This window comes from Exophiala mesophila, assembly GCF_000836275.1.
Source record: "Exophiala mesophila strain CBS 40295 unplaced genomic scaffold supercont1.3, whole genome shotgun sequence".
In the NCBI taxonomy this organism is placed as follows: domain Eukaryota; kingdom Fungi; phylum Ascomycota; class Eurotiomycetes; order Chaetothyriales; family Herpotrichiellaceae; genus Exophiala; species Exophiala mesophila.
The window spans coordinates 1993487-2016558 of NW_015622506.1; the positions used below are offsets into that span (position 1 = coordinate 1993487).

Genomic DNA, 23072 nt, shown 5'->3' on the forward strand with positions numbered 1-23072 from the left:
GAACTGTCGGTGCTGGGAAGGACACTCGATCCACTTGTCCTGGTGACTGTGTATATGTTGTTACGCACTGGCCGCTGTAGTCGACGTGATATCGTGTGACTCCAAGAGCGAGTAGCGCGGCCACTGTACTGGGAAATGGCAGGCCTTGTGCAGAGTGGACTTGTGCAAATACTCGTTGGAGTGCTGATGACATTGACATTATGGGAGAAGAGGGAAGGAATGGTTAGGTAATTTATTGCAGGGGTTTTAGAAGTACTGTCAGCTGCGTTGTGTTTTAGTCTGGACGGCGGTGCGATAGTTGAGGAGATCGATGGACTATTCATTATTCAAGACAGAAACATATACGTACCTACTTATAGCAACAAGACACACCGTTATTTCTTGTTGTAATCTGGAAACACTGAATTTGATGATCTTTCTCAGGGTTCTGGCTTAGTATAGCTGAAGTTTTTATATGTGGTGGCTTGACATGGGACAGTAAGCCAATACGAGCTGTTGCGATTGGCTGTCGTCTTCCCGTTCGCGATCAGCTGAGAAAGGTACATCTACGTCCCGAACCGTTCTTAAGAGGCTTTCTGCAATTACTCATGCATGCTGGAAGATTAAATGCAAGGCGAGCTTGCTCATGGAGTGAATTAAAGGTTCACACTGGACAGTGCTGGTGCAATTCCCGACATTTTGCCCACTTTTCATGTATACTGGATGTTACCCCGGCTGTTGGGAAGTATTGAGGCTGCATAGCCGATAACGGCAGGAACAAGTACGATAGCAGGAGCCAGCCAGGCAACTGCCTGGACTAAACGACCTATGTTGACCTCAATTTCTGTCTCTTCGTGAGACATGGAGAGCTAGACAATGGAGACTTCTTAACACAGGAAGTCCACCCATGCCAGGCCACAAATGATTGGAGAGGTCTCCAAGACCTTTTCAACGACTTATTTAATTCATCAAGATGACTTCACCCAGCCTTCCAGAAGAGATGAGTACTGTCGAACAATGTTTGCGACACATGCAACATCTTGGGAGGCTGGCATCCTCTAGTGGATGGGCCTATGCCATAGGATCACTTCCGCTTTCGTCAAACTAGTTTTTCGTTCCTTGCAGAAATTCAGGGCAGCGGAGAGTATACTCCCGTGGCCATGTGGCCGAAATGGAGCTAGTACGTCCATCCATCGGATCAGGTACGAGAACTAGACTTCTGACGATGGAGCTCCGAGGCGTTGGTACATGTCGACAATCACCTTGTCCACTGGCATTATGATCGAATTCTGGAGCCATCTGTCTCTATATCTTGCGGCGAGTTGGGTAAAGACAAGGCGATAGACTTAGGACAGATGTTTTTGCCCGTTCGACATGCATAATTGAAGGGTTGGGTGACGCATGTCCCCCGGTTACAATATCAAAAGATTTCTAGCCAATACCTCTCGCCTTTCGGATGCTCGGCGTAATTCATACCACCAAGAGTTCGTTTCCAAGTAGTCAAGGCTCATACCCACATAAGGATGAAATATTTTGTCAATATAGACCAGTGGACGTCGCCTGTCAACCATTGAACGAAGCACGGTGTCAGTAGAAACCACGTTCGGCTGCAAGGTTTGGCCCATTTGCCGATGTCACTCACCTTCGAGGCTATCAATGACGCCATTCAGTCCAGGATGTAGCTCTGGGAATTTTCATTTGATCCAACACAGCTCGCAGCTATGGCGGGTACTGACCTACCCTAGTCACACATTGACTGTAGATTCTCCAATCGAAATCATGAGCGACGGCACGCATCATGTATAACTGGAGTCGATTGAAAAATACTACCTTGAGGGACAGCAGTAGCATATCTTTCCTGCATACCACTTCCGCCGAGTGCTAAGCTCTTGGATAGAGACAAGTGGGGTGTTTGTTTGTCGATCTGCTAGCAACGTGGGCTTCTTGATAGGCTGACAAAGCTTGTTCTGGAGTCTCCGGACTTTAGTATCGGCACTAGCACCTTGGCATATAGCCTTGAAAGGTACACCTTGGTTTCCTCCTTCCAAAACCATGGTAAGCCAATGTGTGCCACCGTCGTCAAAGTATTTTCTGCCGTCCTGCCACCAACACCTTCAAGCAACCAAAGGTCCGCGATGGGACTACGGAAGACCCTAGTGTACTTGTGCGATGTGGTTCGGAATGCGGACTTCCAGAATGCGAACGCAAAATGCTGCCGCGGCTCCACTACTCCGTAGTCCCACGAACCATCCAAAGCTACAAAAAGATCATGTTCTACCTAACGATCATTTCTCAGTTCTCTCTGTAGGCCAGTCCTCGAAATTTCCGGGTCCCAGTCTTGTCTCATATCAGTCAAGATGAGAACTCAGCTTTGCATGAAGAAACTCTTGCTCCTTGGTGCCTTCAGTGCCCAATGTTCTGCTACTGCGTTTCATCGCTTGGGCGCCTGTCCAACTCTAGGTTGTATCTTGCCACCTGATCAAGCTGATTTCCTCCCTGGACAATACTTCGACATCAGACTTGAAGTTCACGCCCCACAAAATGGTAGTGAAAGAGTGCCATACGAAGAGCCAGACTCCAACTTCACTTTCACCATCGCAAAGGACGGCGGGAATGCTGTGCCAGCGGCTGAGTTCTTCTCGGTCGAGGAACCCAGACTGGAGAACTGGAACTTTACCTGGTATGAGGATCTATATGCCGAGGCTGCGAAAACCCCTTCCCTTGTCAAAGTCGCTGCAAAGGCATACAGGCGGGTTGTCCTCTATGAGCCAGGGCAATACATCGCCACTCTCTCATATCAGAATGGCTCAGAAACAGTGGCCAACTGGACCGTCAGAGATATTGCCCCGATTCAACGTGCCAAGAATGTCATCCTCTTCATTGGTGACGGAATGACCACCAATATGATCACTGGTAGGGATACCCTTCTTGAGCTTTTCCCCTTCATCTTCTAACTAGTACCCACAGCTGCTCGCTTGCTCGGCCATCACTCCATCAATGGAAAGTATCAAACGACTTTGGCTCTTGACAAATTCCCTGTTCTTGGTCATCAAATGACCCATTCGATCGACAGTTTCATCACCGATAGTGCCAATTCTGCTACAGCTCTTTACAGTGGCCACAAAACAACCGTGAACGCTCTTGGGGTCTATGTTGACAGCTCTAAAAGCCCGGCCGACGACCCAAAAATAGAGAGCATTGCCGAAATCTTTCACAGACTGCGAGGTGGCGGTGTGGGCATTGTCTCGACTGCCTTCATCGCTGATGCCACTCCAGCAGCTCTCACTGCTCACACCCGAGACCGTGGCCAATATGGTCCCGTCGTAGACTCATTCCTCAATGGAATCACCAACTACACCTGGACAAACTGGACCGGCCCTGATGTCCTTTTTGGGGGTGGAGCTGAACAGTTCTATCCCAATTCGCGATCTTTCCAGGGCAAGGATTACTATGAGGAGTTCGCCAACAAGGATTACACTGTTGTCCTCAACAACACCGCCCTCCAAGCTTCGGACAACTCATCCAAGCATCTCGGCATTTTCTCTGTGAGCAACATGGCCAAGTGGCTGGACAGAAATGTAAGCGTGTTCAGGTGGTGTTATCGTGGAGAAATCATCATGTTAACAAAATTAGGTATACCCCGAAAACGTCGATAAGCCAAAGACTGCCCCTGATGGCTCCAATTCCAGCGCCACTGATCAACCCGGGCTCAAGGAAATGACGCTCAAGGCTGTTGAGATTCTTCACAACCGCCACCCCGAAGCTGGATTCTTCCTTATGTCCGAGGCAGCCAGCATCGACAAGCAAATGCATGTTTTGGATTATGACCGTGCTTTGGGAGAACTGCTTGAACTTGACGATACTGTCAAGGCAACTCTGGCCTACCTCGAGGAGATCGGTGAGCTTGATGACACTCTTGTTGTCGTGACTGCCGATCACGGTCACGGTTTTGATGTCATGGGCAGTGTCGACACCAAATGGCTCAACGAGAAGGAGGATCCTCGTGATAAACGCGAGGCCATTGGCGTTTACGAGCAATCCGGATTGTCTGCTTACCTCATCGCCAACAGCTCTGCTCCTGTTGGGAGCGACCAAAACCTTGTCTATGGCCCTGGAGTCCACTTCCCCGCCAACTGGGATCCTCGATATACTTTCTATCAAGGAGTCACAGCCAACCCCGATCGCCGCGAGAATTACCAAGTTCATAAGAATGGCCCGCGAGTTCCAGCCCTTAATATCACTGGGTTCGACAGCGATGACTTCTATGTCAACTATGTTGACGCTGTCACTGGCTTCGTGATTAACGGAACCCTTCCGGTCTCGGTGAGTTCTGTCCAAATGTCGGTAATTACCAAGATATTGCTGCTAACCGTCTCGCGACAGGCTGACCAAGGTGTCCACTCCCTGACCGATGTACCAGTGTTCTCGCAGGGCCCTTGCCAAGAACTTCTCGGAGGTGTATACAACAGCATCGACATCTTCTATTATCTGTCTGAATGCCTTGGTCTGTCGAGGCCAGAGGCCCCTTGAAGGGACAACTCCCAAAAATATCAGGTAAAACAGATCAAGTAATGCTCTTATAATCTAATGCAATGTCAATTCGTACGATCCTACCCGAACAATGGACCAATTATGAGGGCCGTGAATCTCCGCAGGATCTTAAGTAGTTTCAGAAGCTAGGACCTCGGCGGGGTTTGATCTTCCATCGACGTATAGAGCGACATCTATCATACGTAAATTTTCTAGCTATCTCTCTTGGCAGGCATGAAATTACCAGCGGTTGAATTGATGAATGAAAATCCCCCGTAAAGGCCACAATGTCGCTAATCCCACACTTGACCACACGATTCACCAACTGTTTCCACCCCAACCACCCAGAAAAACTGGCCATTTGTCATGAAACATGTTGTCACATATGCTTCCGAAGAAACAGCGGGCATCACACGCTTGTGACTTCTGTCATGCTCGAGGTCTCCGGTGTCGTTGGGCGCCGGGAGGCGCCGATCCTACACAAGAAACACTGCAGCGTGGTTGTCTAACTTGCAAAGATTACGAGATCGAATGTACAAATAACCGTCCGGTGTTGAAACGAGGCAGAAAGCCTCGCACGCCACAAACCAAGGATGTGGAGATTCCTCGAATCAGAACGCCAATTGAAACTCCAAGTTACATGTCTTTGGATGTAATTTGGCGACTTCTGCGCATCTATCGTGACACTATGTACCAGTGCTAGTAGGTTGCCATCTCTCGACAGATGATTGAGCTATGCTGTTGCTGAATCCCGTCTAGCTATCCGTTTCTCCCAGAGAATGATCTCTTGGTACGATGGTCCAGTGGGATTCCGGATCCTTCCACGCCATCATACCTGTTGCTGATGGCTCTCTGCGCGGTCAGCTCTCAGACCGCTGCTTTCAACGCAGTCTTTGATGACAGCTTGCTGGGAGAATGTGGTGTACCCGATAGCCATCTATACTTTTCCGAAGCGGTATCCAGGATCCCCGCTCATTTCCCTCAATCACAGAATCTCGACTATTTACGATCCTTCGGTCTACTTTCCGTCTATTCCCTCCAGCGAAGCGACACCAATGACCTTCACCGGTATCTTGGTATGTACCATGCATTAGTGGCTCAGCATGGCTTTCACGATGAAGCTAGATGGCCTCGTGATATCTCTATCGGTGAGATCGATGAGAGACGTCGACTCTTCTGGTGTGTCTATCGTCTGGAGATCCACTCTGCATGCGTTTTCGGCCACGTCGTGCGACTGCCCGAGTCACAGGTCTCCGTCAACTATCCTCGAATCACCCCAGCTATGGACCCCGAGGCCCAGGCATGGACAGCCGGGTGGGACTACATCACGGATCTCTTTCGACTATTGGAGTACGCCATTTTCAGTCTCCGTGCATCCAAAACTCGGAAAGCCGTGTTGGCTGTCTTTTGTGATCGTCCTTCGCCCACGACATTGCTTGATAGTCTCACACGACTCAAAGCCAACAAACCTCGTTCAATTTTCGACTCCCCCGACGACTCGAGCCATTTTCAGACTAACAGATGCAGATACATGGCTGTTCAAATCACCTGCACCGAGACTCTTGTGACTATCTTGGGTCTCTTGTACTGTCAAGCCCCTGCCGGTGAGGTCATGTCGCTCGCAGAGACTTTCCTTCAGGAACTGAGCCAAGCGCCTTTGATCATGTTCAAAGTTGCCAGTGGACAGATCGTTCATCAGCTGCTCGGAGTTGGGCACATGATATGCAATGTCTCTCGATACGACAACGGACAATATGTTCCAGAAGCTAAACGTCTGATTACATTCATCGGAGATCTAGTTCAAAACTTGGAACATGACATCCCCTCCGCCGCGGCCGCCGCTGAACGACTGCTCAAACTAGCAGAAAACACTTCTATGTGAGACCGAACACTTGCAGAGTTGCAAACAAACACCCCAGAGTCACACGTCTCTGGTCTTTCCCAATCCAACACGCCACGAAGTTTAACCATAGGCTCTCGATCATTCCTGTGAGACAATCTGAGTCACCATGTACTTGCGATACGCGGGAATGGACCAGCGGCGGATTCGTTTCCCATACACGATGAAGAACAGAAATGTGAGGGAACAAACCAGGGAGATTGCAGCCGTGGTGATGAAACAATTTTGCAACCCTTGTGTTGTCCACCATGGGGTGATGGCATAGCTGAAACCAAAGCCGATGGTGTTGCGGATCAACATGACCGACACAGTGGTCTCGCCGGCGATTTCTTTGAAGCAGTCGACGTTGTAGCTGACGGCAATGGACCCGCCAGTCACGCATCCAAAAGTCAGCATGCCGAGACCAAAGACCAGCCCGATCCAGTGGACATGGTGATAGGCGCCAACTCCCCAGGTGATCAGGCCAGCTGCACTGATGACTCCAGAGACTGCTAGGACCCACAAGCGGTGCTCTGGCTCGCGAATACCCTTGTTGCGTCGTGCTAGCTGGAGTGCAATCCAGTCAGCGGCATTTCCTGCCCACAGTGAAGCGAAGGCTGCTCCGATGATGGGACCGGCGTAGACACACCCAACTAAAGCGGCTGACCAGTTATACGGACTGCCTGACAGGACTGGGCTGGCTGTCCCATTCAGCACGTTGTACCATGCCAGGTTAATTCCATAGAGAAACCCAGACCATGCCACGGTGGGAAGCCGGAAGATCATGAGAACCGGTCGGTACGCCATGCGGAGCATGTCGACATTGCTTGGTCGTCCAGGAAGAAGCTTGAATAGTCCGTACTTGCGCCAGCCTGAGTTGATACTGGGCGGGTGTCCAGCACCGTCGAGAACCGATGGCTCAGGAGAACCGGATGTGGTGAACTTGGCTTCTTCCTTTGTTGAGCTCGTTTCTTGTGAGTTAGTGACGTCGTCGCCACTTCCCAAATGCCGTTGAGCGATGTTTTGACTCTGTGCGTCAGATGTGTCGCGGAAGTACATCGTCTCCTCGGTGAAGAAAAAGAGAATGACAAAGATGACTCCCAAGAGGATGGTACCGAAGTGCATGGTCCATCGCCATCCATAGGCATCATTCAACCAGCCGCCAACGAGCGGGGCCAAAAAATTGGAGCCGAACAGAATGAAAACATATAGACCCATGTATGTGCCACGGTTGTGGGCAAAGAAAAGGTCAAACACCGTGACCTCAGGCAGTGACTCAATAGGCGAGACCACAATGCCGATCAAGACGCGATGTGCATACCACTGGCCGACCGAATTTGAATACGCAGTCCAGACCATGATGGGAATGGTGAGAAATATTGTGATCAAATAGACTCCACGTCGGCCATAGGTGAGAGCAATCGGTTGCCAGATAAGACATGCCCATCCGAAGAACAAAAACATGACACCAGTGCCCTGGACCAGTTCGGCGGTCGAGATGCCAGTGTCAGAGGTGATATCGGCTAGGACAGAGTATTGAAGAGAGGTTGCAATGCCTGTGGCCAATACGTATAGGTAGCCCATACTGACTGCGACGACTTTGCGGCGATGTGACCAATTCAAGGGATCTTCTGGATCAGAGCTCGGCCTTGGGACAAGCACGATGTCTTGATGGGATGCATCATGGAGAGAGGAGGATACTTGTCCACCCACATCGACAAGGTAGACTGTGCCAGGTACATAATTGGGATCTTGGTCAGGGGTAACCGCCATGTTCAGCAAATTTTGTCTTTTGTAATAGTCAAGGGATTATGAGAGTGTCAGGATGCGTCTAAGAGAGAGCGAGGAGAGGCGAAGAAAGCTACGATCATGTCCATCATATATACTTTGAGGCGTTACCATCATGATTGCATTTCTGTTCAATGTTCCAAACCCTGGCCTGCTCATGGCCGATGTCTATATTGTGAGCTCAGCATCATTGCTAATTCATACGTAAGATTCAACAGAGGATAAGCAGACAAGCTTTAGAAGATAGCTCGGCATATATAATAATTGGCTGAGACGACAATAATTAAGAGCTGCAGAAGTTCAACCGAATCGGCGTAGTTGATAATAATCAATTTTGCAGCTCTAAATATTGATAACAGCTGTTAATATATTTCTATAGCTGCTGAAGTCGAAATTTAACAGCTGGAATTGAATGGTTCCGACAACACATCAATGTACAAGAATGCCTCATATAAGTCATGAAACAAATTGGAATTGCATCTCAGAACTCAACAACCTCTTCTTTGTCTAAATCACTCATAACTAATCATCCAGAAGATTACCAAGTTGGCAAGTTCACAATGGGGTCTGTTGAGGTACCATCGGTAAGCACCCTCCAAGGCATCTCGAACTATTCCTTCCCATGCTGTGTTCATTGTTGACTCTTCCAACGAAGTCTCTCTCTATTGTAGAAGCTTCTGTTGCAGACCTTTCTTTAGCATTAGCCAATGGCTACACCAACAGTGTTGAATTGACAGCTAGAAGTTTTGTCCGTATTGCCAAATATGACCGGCGGTCTACCATTCTCAATGCAATCCCAATCATCAATGAGAAGGCATTCGAGGCGGCTCAAGCCTCTGATGACCGTCGTGCCGCTGGCAAGACCTTGAACCGATTGGACGGGATTCCGTGCAACATCAAGGATTCCTACAAAATCCAGGGTATGACCGTTGCATCTGGCTCGCCTGCCTTTCAAAACTTGATTGCCACTGAAGACGCTTTCACCGTGCATAAGATCAAGGAAGCCGGTGCAGTCATCTTGGGCAAAACCAACATGCCTCCCATGGCTGCCGGAGGTATGCAGCGAGGTGTGTATGGTCGTGCTGAATCACCATACAACGGAGACTACCTCACAGGAGCCTTTGCATCTGGTTCATCCAACGGCTCAGCAACGGCTACTGCATCAAGCTTTGGTGTATTTGGTATGGGTGAAGAGACCATCTCATCTGGCCGATCTCCTGCCTCCAACAACGGACTGGTTGCATACACACCTTCTCGAGGACTCATCTCAATCCGAGGAAACTGGCCACTGTTCCCGACTTGTGACACCGTGGTGCCACATACTCGCTCCGTGCGTGATATGTTTGCTCTTCTGGATGTGATTGTCGCACATGATGAGACCAAGTTAGGAGACTTCTGGAGAGGACAGCCCTTCGTGCCACTCCCGGCAGTCGACAGCATTCGACCCAAAACCTTTGATAGCCTTGCTGATCCCAATGCACTGGCTGGGAAGAGAATCGGCGTTCCCAAGATGTATATCGGCAAAGAAGACTCTGACCCAACGGCCAGAAAAGTCTACACTCGCGCATCCGTCATTGACTTGTGGAACAATGCCCGCAAGATATTGGAAGGACTCGGTGCAACAGTCGAAGAAGTTGATTTCCCTGTTGTCACCAAGTTCGAGGCCCCTGAGCCAGGATTTGAAAACGCGCCACAAACCATCGCTCCTCCACATCGAAACGAAGTCGACATGTGTCAACTCATGTCTTATGCCTGGGATGATTTTCTCGTTGCCAATGGCGACGCCAACGTCGCAACATCCCTCGGCAAAATCGACTCTGCTACCATCTTCCCACAACCTCCAGGAACCATTCCCGACAAATATGATGTCGACGATCCTCTTGTTCGCCATACTGCCGTTGTTGAACACATCACAGGTGGCAGAGTTCCGACATATGAGATCCCCGGATTGGGTCAAGCATTGAAGAACCTCGAAGCAAAACGAAAAGCAGATTTCGAAGAGTGGCTCGACGCCTCAGGTTTGGATGCTGTCGTGTGGCCATGTAACGCGGACGTAGGCAAAGCAGACGCTGATATTAATGAAGAATCCGCCGCGCATGCCTGGGCCAACGGAGTCCTCTTCTCCAACGGCAACTGCGCCATTCGCCAGCTGGGTATCCCAACCGTCAGTGTGCCAATGGGCAACATGGCAGATATCTCGATGCCAGTTAACCTCACCTTTGCATCCAAGGCATATGACGACAACTCGTTGTTCCGCTATGCATATGCGTTCGAGAATGCAAGCAAGCTCCGCCAGAAGCCCAGCCGAACCCCTGAGTTGCCTAGTGATGCTATCTCGTTTACACCAGAACCAAAACAACTGGGTCAGTCGCCTCCTTCGTTGACGGTGGATGAACAAAAGACTGTGCGAACAGGCGACGAGGTCCAAATCGTGGGCAGCATTAAAGAAGATGAGGTGGAATCGTTGAAGGTTTTCGTCGATGGAGACGAAGTCAAGACCACCAAGCTTTCGAATGGAGCATGGGAAGCAGTGACGGATCTTAAACCTGTGACAATTGACCGTCCTGAAGAGAAGAGAGTTCCAGATGTGAACAAAGCTATGATTGTTGTGCTGGCAACTGGTGTGAATGGAAGATCTTCTGCTCGTCTGGTCTTCCTATAGGTATTTCGGTGTTGGATGAGATATCTTTCCACTTTATCAACAATTTAGCTTCTAGTACTCCATAGCATCAGACTGAAGAAGGAATAGTATTACGCCCTGGTCCAAAAACATGCTTCGTCCGCACCTTAAAATATCCTGTCAGGGCAGAGCCTTGCAATGGACGAGCCTCGCTGTTCATGTCGAGGGGAGCGAGGAGAGAGGGTATGTAACAGACTATGGACTAAGACTACAAGATGACATTGCTCAGTTCGAGTTCTTCCTCGAATATAGTACAGCCATAGCGATGGCAGGCATCAATGCATGTATGATTAGGGCGCTGTTGGGATGTTGCGAGATGACGAGTAAAGCGGCATTAAATATATCCCGATTTGGATATACCTCTTGGCAAGTCGAAGTTCGAGTTCGCCGTGTTTACATATCGTCGTTTCTCCGCGTCATCTAGCAGAACGGCAATATAACCAACTGTGGACTTATACTATAGTCTCGTGTTTCATTGAGGTATAATCTAGTGATGACGAGATTGACAACTTCAAGAATGGGTTCATGACCTCTAGGTCGACAACAAAGATTGCCTTCCGTCACGTGGACCGCGTCACGTCACCCATGCTCTCTGGTACTCGATCTCTCTCCTGATCAACCACCAGTCTTTTCCCGGTTCTGGACAATCTCAATGATCTGGCACCATTCATCTTTAATGGAAGCGTAAAGAAGTAGACGACCTCAAAGACTTTCACACCCTATCACCACCGACACAATGCTACTTACATCTTCTCTCCCACTTGTACCGCCACCCTCATCATCTCTTCTCCCCCCAGTGGCTTCGTCCACTGACCCGAGTCTTTCCAATAACCAACATGCGCACAATCACCACCATCACCACCACCATGCCTCACGGCGACAGAAACCCAGCAACAACAACCGCAACAGCACACTTGCTCTTCTCTCCGCTGACGAGCGGAGCATTACGCAACGCAAACTCGCCATCGCCATGTACGGGTACAGTTGGCTGAAGCCGGCAGGGTGCGCTAAGACTATGCTAGGTCGACGCGAGGAGGAATTGGAAAGGGAGGAGGTCGAGAGACAGTTGAGGGAGGTGGAGTTGCAGGAACGGATGGAGATGGAGCGCGAGGAACAGGAGCGGCAGGCGAGATTGGCTGAGACGGGAGAGCCAGAGGGTGGGAGGGATCTTGATGCTGATATTCCCGACATGGATGATGATGGTGGGTTTGATGATCAAGGGGATGAAGAAGTAGAAGACGAGGGTGAGATGGAAGGCATGGAGGAGGGCGACCTTGATGATGATATTCCTGAAGCGGATGACCAAGATCTTGATCTTGATGACGACGGTGATGAGACTGGGGATGAAGACGAGGATGTCATGTCACCAGACCCCGAAAGTGGGAACGGTGCATGGGTTTACGATTCACGACGAGAACCAGATACGGACGAGGAGACAGCTGAGCTGAATCCATCTTTGCCAGGCGCAGTCCGGACTACTGGTGGTGGCGGCAGTCCGCATCATGGTCGAAGGTCTGGCCACTTCAGACACGGCACGGCAATTGTGGCGGGAGTCAGAGTTCCAGTGCCAGGAAGTGAGTACGACTATGACGAGCGGGAAGCCGAAGACCTTGCCAACGCCATGCTCGACGAGGACGAGATCTTTGATCAAGACGAGGAGATGGACGACGACGGCGAACGCGATCTCGATGACGATGTGCCTGAGCCAGAATCCGAACAAGGCTGGGAGCATACTGATACGGAACTTGATGAGAGTGAAATGGACATCTCAATCTTACCCAATCAACTACAGCGCGAAAGCCTGGGTGGCATGAGCGGTACCAGTGAGCGGATGTCTGGTGGCTTAACCAGTGGCCGACCGCACGGTCGGAGCTCTGGACCGTGGATTTCAGAACGTTCGCCTCATGTTCCATCTGATTCCCAGATCTCCGCTCAGACCAGACAGCCCGGACCGTCATCTTCATTCCTCCAGCCTGGCCCACCGCCTCGCGCGACACGCGTAATCAGCGGTAATCGACATCAAGCTTACATCGCAACACCCGAAACGTTCGACTCACCCGCGACAATTGACAGCTCAAGTCAACACAGAAGTTACCATCAAGATGTGAACCAGGACAGCCCCGACCCTTTCACATCGACCGGTGTCGCCGTAAACCCCAGATACGCGAACTTCCGAGCTGTCAGAGCCAATGCGGCGACCGCGGCCTCAGCTGCAAATCACCGTCTGGAAATGGAAAATGCCACAGCGTCGAATCCCAACTCGAACCCTGGGTCATCATCACGAACGGGCGCAGCTAGGGCCTGGCTCGATGGTGCTGCGGCGGCCGTGGGCGGAAGTGCTAGGAGGACATTGTTCGGGCGCGCAGCAAGGAGAGGCGGGATTGGAAATGAGGGTACTGGTGGCAGTGGCAGCGGCAGCGGCAATGGCGGTACGACTAATCCTGCGATTGCGTCGAATTCAAGCGGTGGTCTCTTTACGCCTGAACTCTCTCATATTGGTAACAGTGCTGGTGAGATGGGGAATGATGGTTGGGGAGATACGCCAATTGGACAAGGACGCGGAAATGGTTCGATTGAGGGCGTACATCCAACCCATCGCCGCGTTCAGAGCCAGAATACGAGTCGGAGGAGTGGTAGGTTCCTGACCTCGAGGCGGAGAGGTGAAGTTGATGGTCAGACGTGATTCAGGGACGTCCATCTATTCGAGGGCATGCGGACTGGGTGTGAAATTGGTACTTCCTCCTGACGGGCATGTGGTGAGTATGCAACCTCGAAGCCTACTTGGTCGGGCAGAAAATACCTGTGAGAATTAGAGTCATTGTATATGGTAAACAAAACAGCATGGGTCCAGGAAGGTTCCACAGACCATGGCCAAGCATAGACCTACACCTTGCTCATGAGGCGAATGATTAATCTGAACATGAATAGAATACTTTTTGAGAAGTGTTAAATTACTGGCAGATTGCCACCTTTGGTGATATATATACATTGCATTCTTAATACATAGTCCATAAATGACATGTTCGCATCCTTCTGCCCTGCGCAAAACTGCGGGATACGCAGAGACGAAGGTGACCAGGGCCGTCCGGCACATGTCGTATGACAGCAGCGAGGGAATATTTGATCAACGGTGACCGTATCTGCTCGTGCAAAATAATTCCACAATACACCTCGGCAAATCGAGAATGGCTCTGATGCAAGACTCCTGAACGCCGTGCTCAAAATCAATAATCAACAACAGTGTCGCTCGCAACAAGGAAATGAAGAGGGACCATTGTTGGGAATAGCTCATGAGGTTCAAAACAGCCAGACATAAGCAAAGAGGGCCCAGACGGCGATGAAGAACAGGAGCCAAACCCTCCACCCGACACCTGTCTTTTCCGCCATCCTTAACATCCTCCTCATGGTGCCCCGTAACCGGACGCCAGTGTTTTCAAACGAGTCATTGATTTGAGCAGCCAGTGAACTCGAGTCACGAATCTCGTCGCCAATGGCTACGGTAAGGGATTTCAATTGAGAGACTTTCTGGGACAGTAATGTTGTGGCGGTGATTTCATTCTGGGATTCTAGCTCTTCTAGAACCGAGGTTGAATATTGGCCTTTGGAGTTGGGAGTAGCAGGTCGAAAAGCGGAAGAGGGCGTATTGTCTTGAGGATATGGGTTCAGGTAAGGAGATGCGGAGGGCTGGGTATGTGAATTTGAGGAATAACCGCCATAGCCACCGGGTCGAGGAGTCGAGGAGGAACTAGAGGGGCGAGAGCCAGGATAGTCTTGAAAGAGTGAGGATGAAGGGGGGGCTCGTCGGTTGAGGGATGAATAGCGGTTACTATACGGAGGTGTCAATTAATTTGTTCGCTGAGGAATGCTGAAAAGACGCACTTTGACATTGTAATGGGTTGTGGGTTTTATTTCAACGATGAAGTATTCATGGAGGAAGGCGAGAAAGACTTTGACGAGATGGCTCAGAAGTTGTGCGACGCAGAGGTTGAAGAAAATTGAGGGTTTTGTGATGCTGCAACGGTGTCCTCCAGTGTCTGGCTGCCTTGTGTCCTGACACGAGTTGATGAGTGGTGGGATCAAGCAAAGGAGGACCAAGCCGGTCACCGGGTGCGAGAGGAGGGAGGTGTTGGAGTGGCAATGGGGAACACGGTCGAGACTCTGGTGGAGGTTGAGACGAACAAGTGCGTGAGTTGGCCTTTGGAATAAAGTGAATCAAAAGTCATTGTACCTATTTTGCCGATGATGTCACATGACGTGAGGCTTGTGCCTGACCGCTGTGGCTGCTGTCAGAAGTGCACTGTGGCTTTATCCCCACGTGTGTGTCAGTCGTGCCTGCCCGTGTTTACCTATCTGGACCTTCCATTTTCAAATCCATTTCCACTTCTTCTCTCGTTCAACTTCTCCTTGTCCTTCTCTTCTCACCACTCTCATGTCTGATTTATCTTCTGTCTCATCTCTTTACAACTCTCTAAATATAAATCCATCATCCCCTAAAGGGTCTTCTTCTTCCACAAGGAATGTACTGACCCCTGTGTAGAATGCCTTGCCCTCAACCCTTACCCGATATTGATGAGATGCTGATGCTGGATATGACCTGGGAGTTTGCACTTCCTCCACCACCGTGCCCGTAAACCCGGGGCCCTTCTTCTCCCGAGAAACCAAGGAATGATATACCCATTCCTCACCAATCTTTCTCTCGCCCTTCTGAATGGCAAGTGCCGCACGGGCTGCCACTCCACTCCCAGTAGGTGATCTGTCAATCTCCTGGTTGGCAAAGAAACACAGCCCAACCTCTGAACCACCATTTTCTTCCTCATTCGAATCATCCGTCACAATCACTCCATACAAGAAACTAAGGTCCTGATGTTCTGGATGCTCAAAGTATGACTTGTAGCCAGAGTCGGCTATGAGGTATGATTTCAAGGAGGCCGTGGCCACGCTCAATCGATCGAGATCCCGACCATGCAACCCTCCTGGAAAGCCAAGATTCTGCGCCGACACAAAACAATAAAACGCGCCTCCATACGCAAAGTCCACCCGCAACTTCCCACTGCCACCCTTTATCTCAGGCCATTGATTGGCCTCGGGAATTGACAGAATAACATCGGTTCCCGTTGCAAAGGACGGCACAGAGACAAAGGACACTGGCCGAGTAGGATCTGAAGCTGAACCTTCTGCATTGACTGGAACACTCACTTTGAGTAGACCACAAGGAGCATGAAGGTTGAGGGTGGCGGTCCTCGTCTCAGCGTCGTGCTTAATATCATTCCTACGAGGAAAGAAGTCGAGATCATGCGTGTCCAATAGTAGCCGACCTAAGGCGATGGTTGCGTGTCCACACATTGTGCTGTATCCATCGTTGGTGGTGAAAAGAACCCCGATATGCGCCTCGCCGCTTTTGGTCAACTCTGTCTCAGGCCGTAGAATGGCGCCATACATGTCGTAATGACCTCGAGGTTCCAACATCAACCTTCGTCTAACATGATCGAATTCTGACTTTGCTTGAGCCCTCTGTTCCAGAAGTGTCCCAGTGAGTCTAGGATAACCCTTCACAATAACTCTAGTCGGTTCACCAGTGGTATGCATGTCGACGCACGAGATGGAGTTGCCAGATCCGGCAGGGAGCAGCCTTGATAGATCCATGTTGATCGAGTCGCCTCAATGTGCTCCTTTGATGATAGACTTGTGTTGATATGTTATCCATCTACTATACTCCGATGTGAACATTGAATCACTCAAAGAATCCACCATGCGCCCTGTCGAGACAAGCGGAGAAGTCCTCGCAAGGCTGGCACTCAGCCTTGCATATAGGCTGCGGTGGATCATTTCAATAGACGCGCCATCTCCCCGCGACGCGTTTGGGCTTGCGGTTGCGCCTGCCTCTCCAACAACTCCAACAAATTTATGAGCGACAGACAACAACATTTCACCCTCCCTCTCCATCCCACTCTCGCCTTGGTCGACGTTTCCCCTGTGTCTTCTCCTCCTAGTTGCCGACTATGTTACGCTAAGACAGAGTTTGACAATGCGAATGTAACGCCTCATTGTCGACTGAATCCTTTGTATACTCTGTCGTCATGGGCCCCAATCGACAGACTGATAGTCTCGGTTCTGCCGCCGCCGAAACCGATGCCGAAGTTGTTGAAGAATTACGCTTACGACTGGCCGAGGCTTCCATAAAATGCTCCGAGCGTTGTCTGTACCAGTCTGCAAAATGGTGTGTGTTTAGATGTGTCTGAGCTCTCAATCAAAGTCAGCCCACTGATCACTACAGGGCGGCCGAAATGTTAGACTCTCTTCCTGAACTTCACGACTCCGGCAACGACTTCCCAACGAATGATACGAATAACGTCCAATCCTCGTACCAGATATTCTCCACGACATATGATGACCCAGAAGAAGCCTCTCTTGAAGCCAAGGAAGCACCAAAATACCTCCTTGCCAAATCCTATTTTGACACCAAAGAATTCGACCGATGTGCCGCCGTCTTTCTGCCACCATCCATTCCAGCAGGTGGCCTTGCTATATTTGAAAAGCCAAAAGGCCGCACCCCCAATACTACGCCGGCAAAGACCAAAGGGAAATCGCGACAGGATGGTCCTTCACCCACAAACCCGTTCCCACGCCTGAGCCAGAAGTCTCTCTTCCTGGCCCTCTATGCTCGATATATTGCAGGAGAAAAGCGGAAAGACGAGGAGAGTGAGATGGTTCTTGGTCCAGCCGACGGAGGTCAGACCACAAATCGCGAGTTAGTGGCCCTAACACGAGCTCTCGAATCTTATTTTCAGTTTCGAGACAAACAAGATGTCCAGCTTAAGCGGTCCCAGGGCTGGCTTGAATATCTCTATGGTGTTGTCTTGGCCAAGTCCAGACAAGAAGAGTTGGCTCAGCAATGGCTATTACGCAGTGTCCGACTCAATCCTTACCACTGGGGCGCGTGGGAGGAACTTGGCGCTCTGCTGAGCTCTATCGATGACCTCAACGCCCATGTCCTTCCTGTCAACATCATGTCGATCATGTACCAGACCTATGTCAGTGTCGATCTCTTTTCTACATCAGATCAATCCACCACCTATAACCACCTCAAAATCTTGCTCTCCTATTTCCCGACCTCAACCTTTTTGATCCACCAGCTTGCGCTCTCTCACTACCATAACAAGGATTACGAGCTCGCAGCCTCATTGTTTCAAGACCTCCTCACCACGCATCCCCACCGTCTCGATGGTCTCGATCATTATTCCAACATTCTATACGTCATGGCTGATCGCCCCAAACTTGCATTTTTGGCTCACCTGGCTACCTCGGTCGACAAATTCCGCCCTGAAACATGTTGCGTGGTGGGAAATTATTACTCGCTGTGTTCGCAGCATGAAAAGGCCGTCATGTACTTTCGGCGTGCCTTGACTTTGGACCGGTCGTTCCTTTCAGCCTGGACATTGATGGGCCACGAATACATCGAGCTGAAAAACACGCACGCAGCCATCGAGTCCTACCGGCGTGCGGTCGACGTCAACCGGAAGGATTATCGTGCATGGTACGGCCTTGGTCAAGCCTATGAGGTTCTCGATATGGGATTCTACGCTCTTTTCTACTATCAACGAGCCGCTGGTCTACGACCTTACGATCCTAAAATGTGGCAGGCGGTGGGTAGCTGCTATTCTAAGATGGATCGAACAGAGCAAGCTATCAAGGCTCTCAAGAGGGCACTGGTTGCGGGAGCGTATTTTGAGGATGACGCGGCGTCGGCAGGAACACAGTCATTCAATGCAGGTGCATCGTTGAACAGCATCCCGCCCACCAAGAAACCCCAATCTCGCAAGTTGCTCGATCCAGAGACGCTTTTCCAGATCGCTTTGTTGTACGAACGCATGGCTCAGGAGGATGAGGCGGCGAAATATATGGATCTGTGCGTGCAACAAGAAACGGGCGCCACTGGCTTGACCGTTCAGAAGGTGCAGCGCAAACGAGCAAGACGAGAAGCGAAAAGGGACGAGCAAAGACAACGTGTAGCAGCACTGAGAGCAGAGGCGGGATCCGAGATGGATGGAGATGGAGATATTGACCTCTCCGGAGCGGGTGACGATGACACTGAGATATTATCCAGTCGATCGGACGAGGAGGATGGCGTCGATGGTGACGCCCAAGACGGGCATGGTGAAGGCGAAGGCGATGGATTTGGTACAGGAACCACGGCAACGACGAGTAAAGCCCGTCTATGGCTTGCGAGATACAGTGTCAAACAAGGCGACTTCGACCGCGCAGAAAGACTGGCGGAAGAGCTGTGTATGGATGGATACGAAGTTGAAGAGGCCAAAGGTTTGGTGAGAGAAGTCAGAGGACGGAGAGAAGGTGGTGTCCCAGGAGAAGGGGAATGATGAGCCTCAAATAGGCGAAGAGTTGATCTATAACCCGAAATCTGTCCAAGTGATGGTCAAAAGGCGGTAAAAAGGAGAATCCTGATCCATTGAGGAGACAAACACAGTCTTCCAACGTCATGACGACCCTTACATCCTCCTGACCAACGCCACCTGACACTCTATACTTGCAAATTTGGCCGAGCTCACATACGCTGCCTTGGTGACCCGCATGATCAACGCAAGTTTATCTCCCGGACCTATACTCCTGACCAGGGCCCGTGATTCGCGATCAGGATCATGCACACTACACCATCTACTGTACATGGTATAATCCTGTGAATGATGGTGATTGAGAATCATCGAGGACGAATCATCTCTGATCCAATTGTCGACATCACAATCCAAATCGACAGCCATTCTCGCAGCTGTCATCAAGGACAATTGGAAAAACGAAAATGGATTCTGACCACCATGGTTGAAAGTCCGTAGGCCTTTGTTTAAATCCGACGAGAGGATTTTGACAGTCAAGGAACGAACCGCCCCGGGTGGCAAAGATCGAGGAATCGTTGCCATCAAGTAGATCTGCCTCCCAACTCGGTGATTGATCTCCACGAACCGGTTGGTCCTCACAAGGGGGAAATAATGCCATAGCTCGGCATAGTCCATGACAATGGGCACCACGTCTCTGGGCATGACTTGTGCGAGTAGGAATGCAATACAGTAGATGTCTGAGATGGTCGGGTGTTGAGAAGAAGGATGCTGATGCTGGTGGTGGTGATCGTATTTGATAGTGAGACGACGTCGGACCAGTCCACAATAGTAGGAGTGAGGCCACCAGGGGAAGTACTTCGAAGACCATAAAGCTCGCTGAAGGAGCAGCATTAGAACCGTCACCATCATCAGAGCGAGTAGCACGACAACTGCGTCAGGTAATGGGATCGTCGTCAGGTCTATTGTCATGACACAAGACATGTGTGTTTTCCAATCATCAGGATCTGTCTCTGTACCTCTTTCCTGTGAGATAGTTGACCAGAATGATGTATTTTTCTCCAAACTGTGGTTGTGAGGGCCGAGTGACAAGTTGCGAGTTTTGCCTGAGCACTTAGGATATGTAGGTAAACTTCTTTTAGGGGTTTAGGGAATATAATAGGAAGATATAATGGTAGTTATAGGTGATGTGATATGTTGACAATGACAGGACTTTTCTAAAAGGGGGGTGAGATATACGTGTATACAGATACCTGATCTATGCCGAGTCACCATGACCTTCGTTCCTTCCTAGATTAAACCCTTGAAACTTGAAGTGAGGAATTAGGAAAGCATATATGTATCGTCTTCCTCGCGAGTGTGGGCTAATGACTGAGGACTGTCTGAATTTACAATGGAAATAGTTGCTCATGCTAACAAATCGCTTGATATTATGATATATACATACTGTACTATCCGACGAGGCAAAGCCAACTAACTCAATCAAATCGCAACAGACCAACCAACTTCTCACTGTTGCTCGATACGATATGCCACATCTTTCCTCAAATAATGGCTAATATCATTGTCCTGGCCGCAATGGGTACATTTGTGCAGTAGTCTGGCGCCAGGAGGGAGGGAATCCAATCCATGTCCACCACCACCAGAAGAAGAAGACGACGAAGGCCCCATTCCACCCGCACCAGGAATGGCGTTTGAGTCTCTTGCCATCGCACCTCGGCCGGTAGGACCTTGTCCCATGGCGCCTGGCTGCTGGAATTGAGATTGAGATTGAGATTGGGCGGGATATGCAGATGGATTCATCGACGTATCCGGACCACCACCGCGAGATCCAAGACCTGTATCTGAATATTGGCCGCCAGCTTGGCCTTGACCTTGGGCACGATCTCCATCACGGTCATGGGCTCGTGATGCACCATATGCACCGGCTGCGCCGACTCCTGCGCCAGCAGCAGCTAGACCGGCAGCCTCGGGGCCCGATAGGCCTGATCTGCCTCCAGACGTGGTGTGGCGACCATCGCCTGCTTCACGAGGGACGTGACCTTGGCCGCTGAGGCCAGAGGTTGTGCCGGGATGAGATTCATATTGGCGGCCGCTGCCGGTAGGGCCAGGACCAGAGCCAGATCCGATTCCCGAGCCGTGAGTACCGTGAGCGCCGTGAGGACGGGTGTGATCGTCTTCACTTCCAGCGCCGACGACAGTGTTATAGATACCTCCATGGCCAGTGTCACGGCCAGTATCACGACCGGCATAGTCATGTCGGCTGGTTCCACTGCTTGCAGTATCATAAGACTGGTTCCCACCTATATTGGAAGAAGCGTGTCGTGAGTCATCATTGTCATGACGGCGTGAGCGATCAGGGATCTGTGACGCTGCAAGACCTGCGCCGACGCCTCCTGCCCCTACAGCGGCGGCTCGGCTGGGATCATGATGCGACGAACGGGTTTTATCGTCATATTGATCGGTCCCGTACGAACCACCTGCGTGACGGCGATCATTTGGATCAGCAATCTCTTCGCGGAGATGCTGGCCTTGACCCTTGTGGCCGCTTGTGACACCGCTCCCGGCAACATTAGATGAGCCGTGAGTAGTAGAGCTATGACCAGGGTTGGATTCGTAGCCTCGAGGATCGTCGCGGCGATGGAGTTTATTGGACCCCGTCGAGCGAGAATCATGTCCCAGCCCGCCACCGCTGGTGGTATCGGTGCCAGTACGACTTCCATCGAGGACATTGGATCCTGTGCCTCGTGAAGCAGGGTCCATCAGATTACGGTCATCAGTGACTTCATTCTGGCCACGGGTACCAGGTTGAATTTCACCAAGGGGTCGGTCTTGCGGATGTCCTGTCGTCCCGTATCCTTGTGAGGCGTCACCAAACCCGCCGTGGGTTGATGTCTGGGTCGTGGTTGTGGTCCTAGAATGCGGTTGGTTAGATCCAACAGGGTCGAGGGAGCCACCAGTATTTTGACTCTGTTGTCCGACTGCAGTTCCATGAGGAGCGACATATTCTCGGCCGTCCTGATGGACAGCTTGCGATGTTCCTGACTCCTGACCAGGATACGATCCAGGAAGATTGGAGGAGCCATGGCCGTGGGTACCTGAGATTCGGTCGTCGGATCTTTCTAGTCCATCCGACCGATACTCGTCCCGGCTGTCATGATCCCCGTGGAGTGCATCTTTTATCTTGGTGACAACGGATGGCATGGTGGTGAAGAAACGAGAAAGTTATTTTCTAGATGAATGGTTATAGAAAATCAGTTGGAGGAGAGTCGTAGGGAGGAAAGGAGAGTAAGTATTCTCAGACCTCATTCCTACCTAGACATATCATATACTTGACCTATAACACGGCTGACAATTGGGAAAAGTTGGCAACTCTATCGTCATCGGTGACACATTTGTTTGAGGAAAGCTGATGGGTCACGATGGCAGGGTTCAACCACGCCGTAGAATGCGGAGACGAGGTGGAGCATGACGGTTATTTCTCCATCCTTTTGTCAAAGACCATCCAACGAGAGATGAGGATTTGTCTTAATGGCCATGTTTCTTGCTTTGTACGGGATTTTATGTGGACACGGGGAATCTATTTCTCGTTTGTCTTTCGTCATCCGAAGCTTAACATTGGCGGACGGAGGGGCCAGGGTCAGCTCGCATTGCGTGGCGCATACAGGGTCGAGCATCAATGTCTTGACTTGATTGGAGAAAGCTGTGGCGTCAGAAGAATATCTCGATCTCCCAAGTACTCCGTAATGTATGATGTGGCTGAGAACAGATCTTGGATGATCACACCCTTGCTTCACGAATTGACCAGATGGCAGATGGAGAGTGATGCAGAAGTGAACATGGATGAATGACATCATACAGGGCGAGGAAA

At 50.5% G+C, this 23072-nt stretch overlaps 7 protein-coding genes across 7 annotated transcripts; 4 read left to right on the plus strand and 3 right to left on the minus strand.

The window, feature by feature from the left end:
* Window positions 1-2336: 2336 nt before the first annotated feature.
* Window positions 2337-6391, plus strand: PV10_04319 (uncharacterized protein; the record flags this gene model as incomplete). The annotated part of the gene is made up of 6 exons (XM_016368861.1): window positions 2337-2892; window positions 2947-3557; window positions 3613-4302; window positions 4363-4483; window positions 5028-5211; window positions 5269-6391. 6 exons carry the CDS (start codon window positions 2337-2339, stop codon window positions 6389-6391), a joined length of 3285 nt encoding a protein of 1094 aa, XP_016224649.1.
* A 2345-nt stretch (window positions 6392-8736) lies between these two features.
* On the plus strand, window positions 8737-10838 carry PV10_04320 (uncharacterized protein; the record flags this gene model as incomplete). The annotated part of the gene is made up of 2 exons (XM_016368862.1): window positions 8737-8760; window positions 8832-10838. The coding sequence occupies 2 exons, from the start codon at window positions 8737-8739 to the stop codon at window positions 10836-10838; spliced, it is 2031 nt and encodes a 676-aa protein (XP_016224650.1).
* Window positions 10839-11692: 854 nt separating this feature from the next.
* PV10_04321 (uncharacterized protein) lies at window positions 11693-13786 on the plus strand (the record flags this gene model as incomplete). Its single annotated transcript, XM_016368863.1, has 2 exons — window positions 11693-11828; window positions 11879-13786. The coding sequence occupies 2 exons, from the start codon at window positions 11693-11695 to the stop codon at window positions 13537-13539; spliced, it is 1797 nt and encodes a 598-aa protein (XP_016224651.1). The 3' UTR covers window positions 13540-13786.
* An 18-nt stretch (window positions 13787-13804) lies between these two features.
* PV10_04322 (uncharacterized protein) lies at window positions 13805-15035 on the minus strand. Its single transcript, XM_016368864.1, has 2 exons — window positions 14736-15035; window positions 13805-14682 (listed from the first exon to the last, which is right to left on the minus strand). The coding sequence occupies exons 1-2, from the start codon at window positions 14741-14743 to the stop codon at window positions 14154-14156; spliced, it is 537 nt and encodes a 178-aa protein (XP_016224652.1). The 5' UTR covers window positions 14744-15035; the 3' UTR covers window positions 13805-14153.
* A 279-nt stretch (window positions 15036-15314) lies between these two features.
* Window positions 15315-16499, minus strand: PV10_04323 (uncharacterized protein; the record flags this gene model as incomplete). Its single annotated transcript, XM_016368865.1, has 1 exon — window positions 15315-16499. The coding sequence occupies one exon, from the start codon at window positions 16497-16499 to the stop codon at window positions 15315-15317; it is 1185 nt and encodes a 394-aa protein (XP_016224653.1).
* Window positions 16500-16820: 321 nt separating this feature from the next.
* Window positions 16821-19401, plus strand: PV10_04324 (uncharacterized protein). The gene is made up of 2 exons (XM_016368866.1): window positions 16821-17073; window positions 17131-19401. Exons 1-2 carry the CDS (start codon window positions 16934-16936, stop codon window positions 19229-19231), a joined length of 2241 nt encoding a protein of 746 aa, XP_016224654.1. The 5' UTR covers window positions 16821-16933; the 3' UTR covers window positions 19232-19401.
* Window positions 19402-20710: 1309 nt separating this feature from the next.
* On the minus strand, window positions 20711-22405 carry PV10_04325 (uncharacterized protein; the record flags this gene model as incomplete). Its single annotated transcript, XM_016368867.1, has 1 exon — window positions 20711-22405. The coding sequence occupies one exon, from the start codon at window positions 22403-22405 to the stop codon at window positions 20711-20713; it is 1695 nt and encodes a 564-aa protein (XP_016224655.1).
* Between the last annotated feature and the right edge of the window lie 667 nt (window positions 22406-23072).

Excerpts from the sequence above, each read along its gene's own strand:
- PV10_04324 (XM_016368866.1), top strand. The coding sequence starts at position 16,934 with ATGGGCCCCAATCGACAGACTGATAGTCTCGGTTCTGCCGCCGCCGAA. Across the intron at positions 17,074-17,130 it reads CTGTACCAGTCTGCAAAATG|GGCGGCCGAAATGTTAGACT; the intron begins GTGTGTGTTTAG and ends TGATCACTACAG.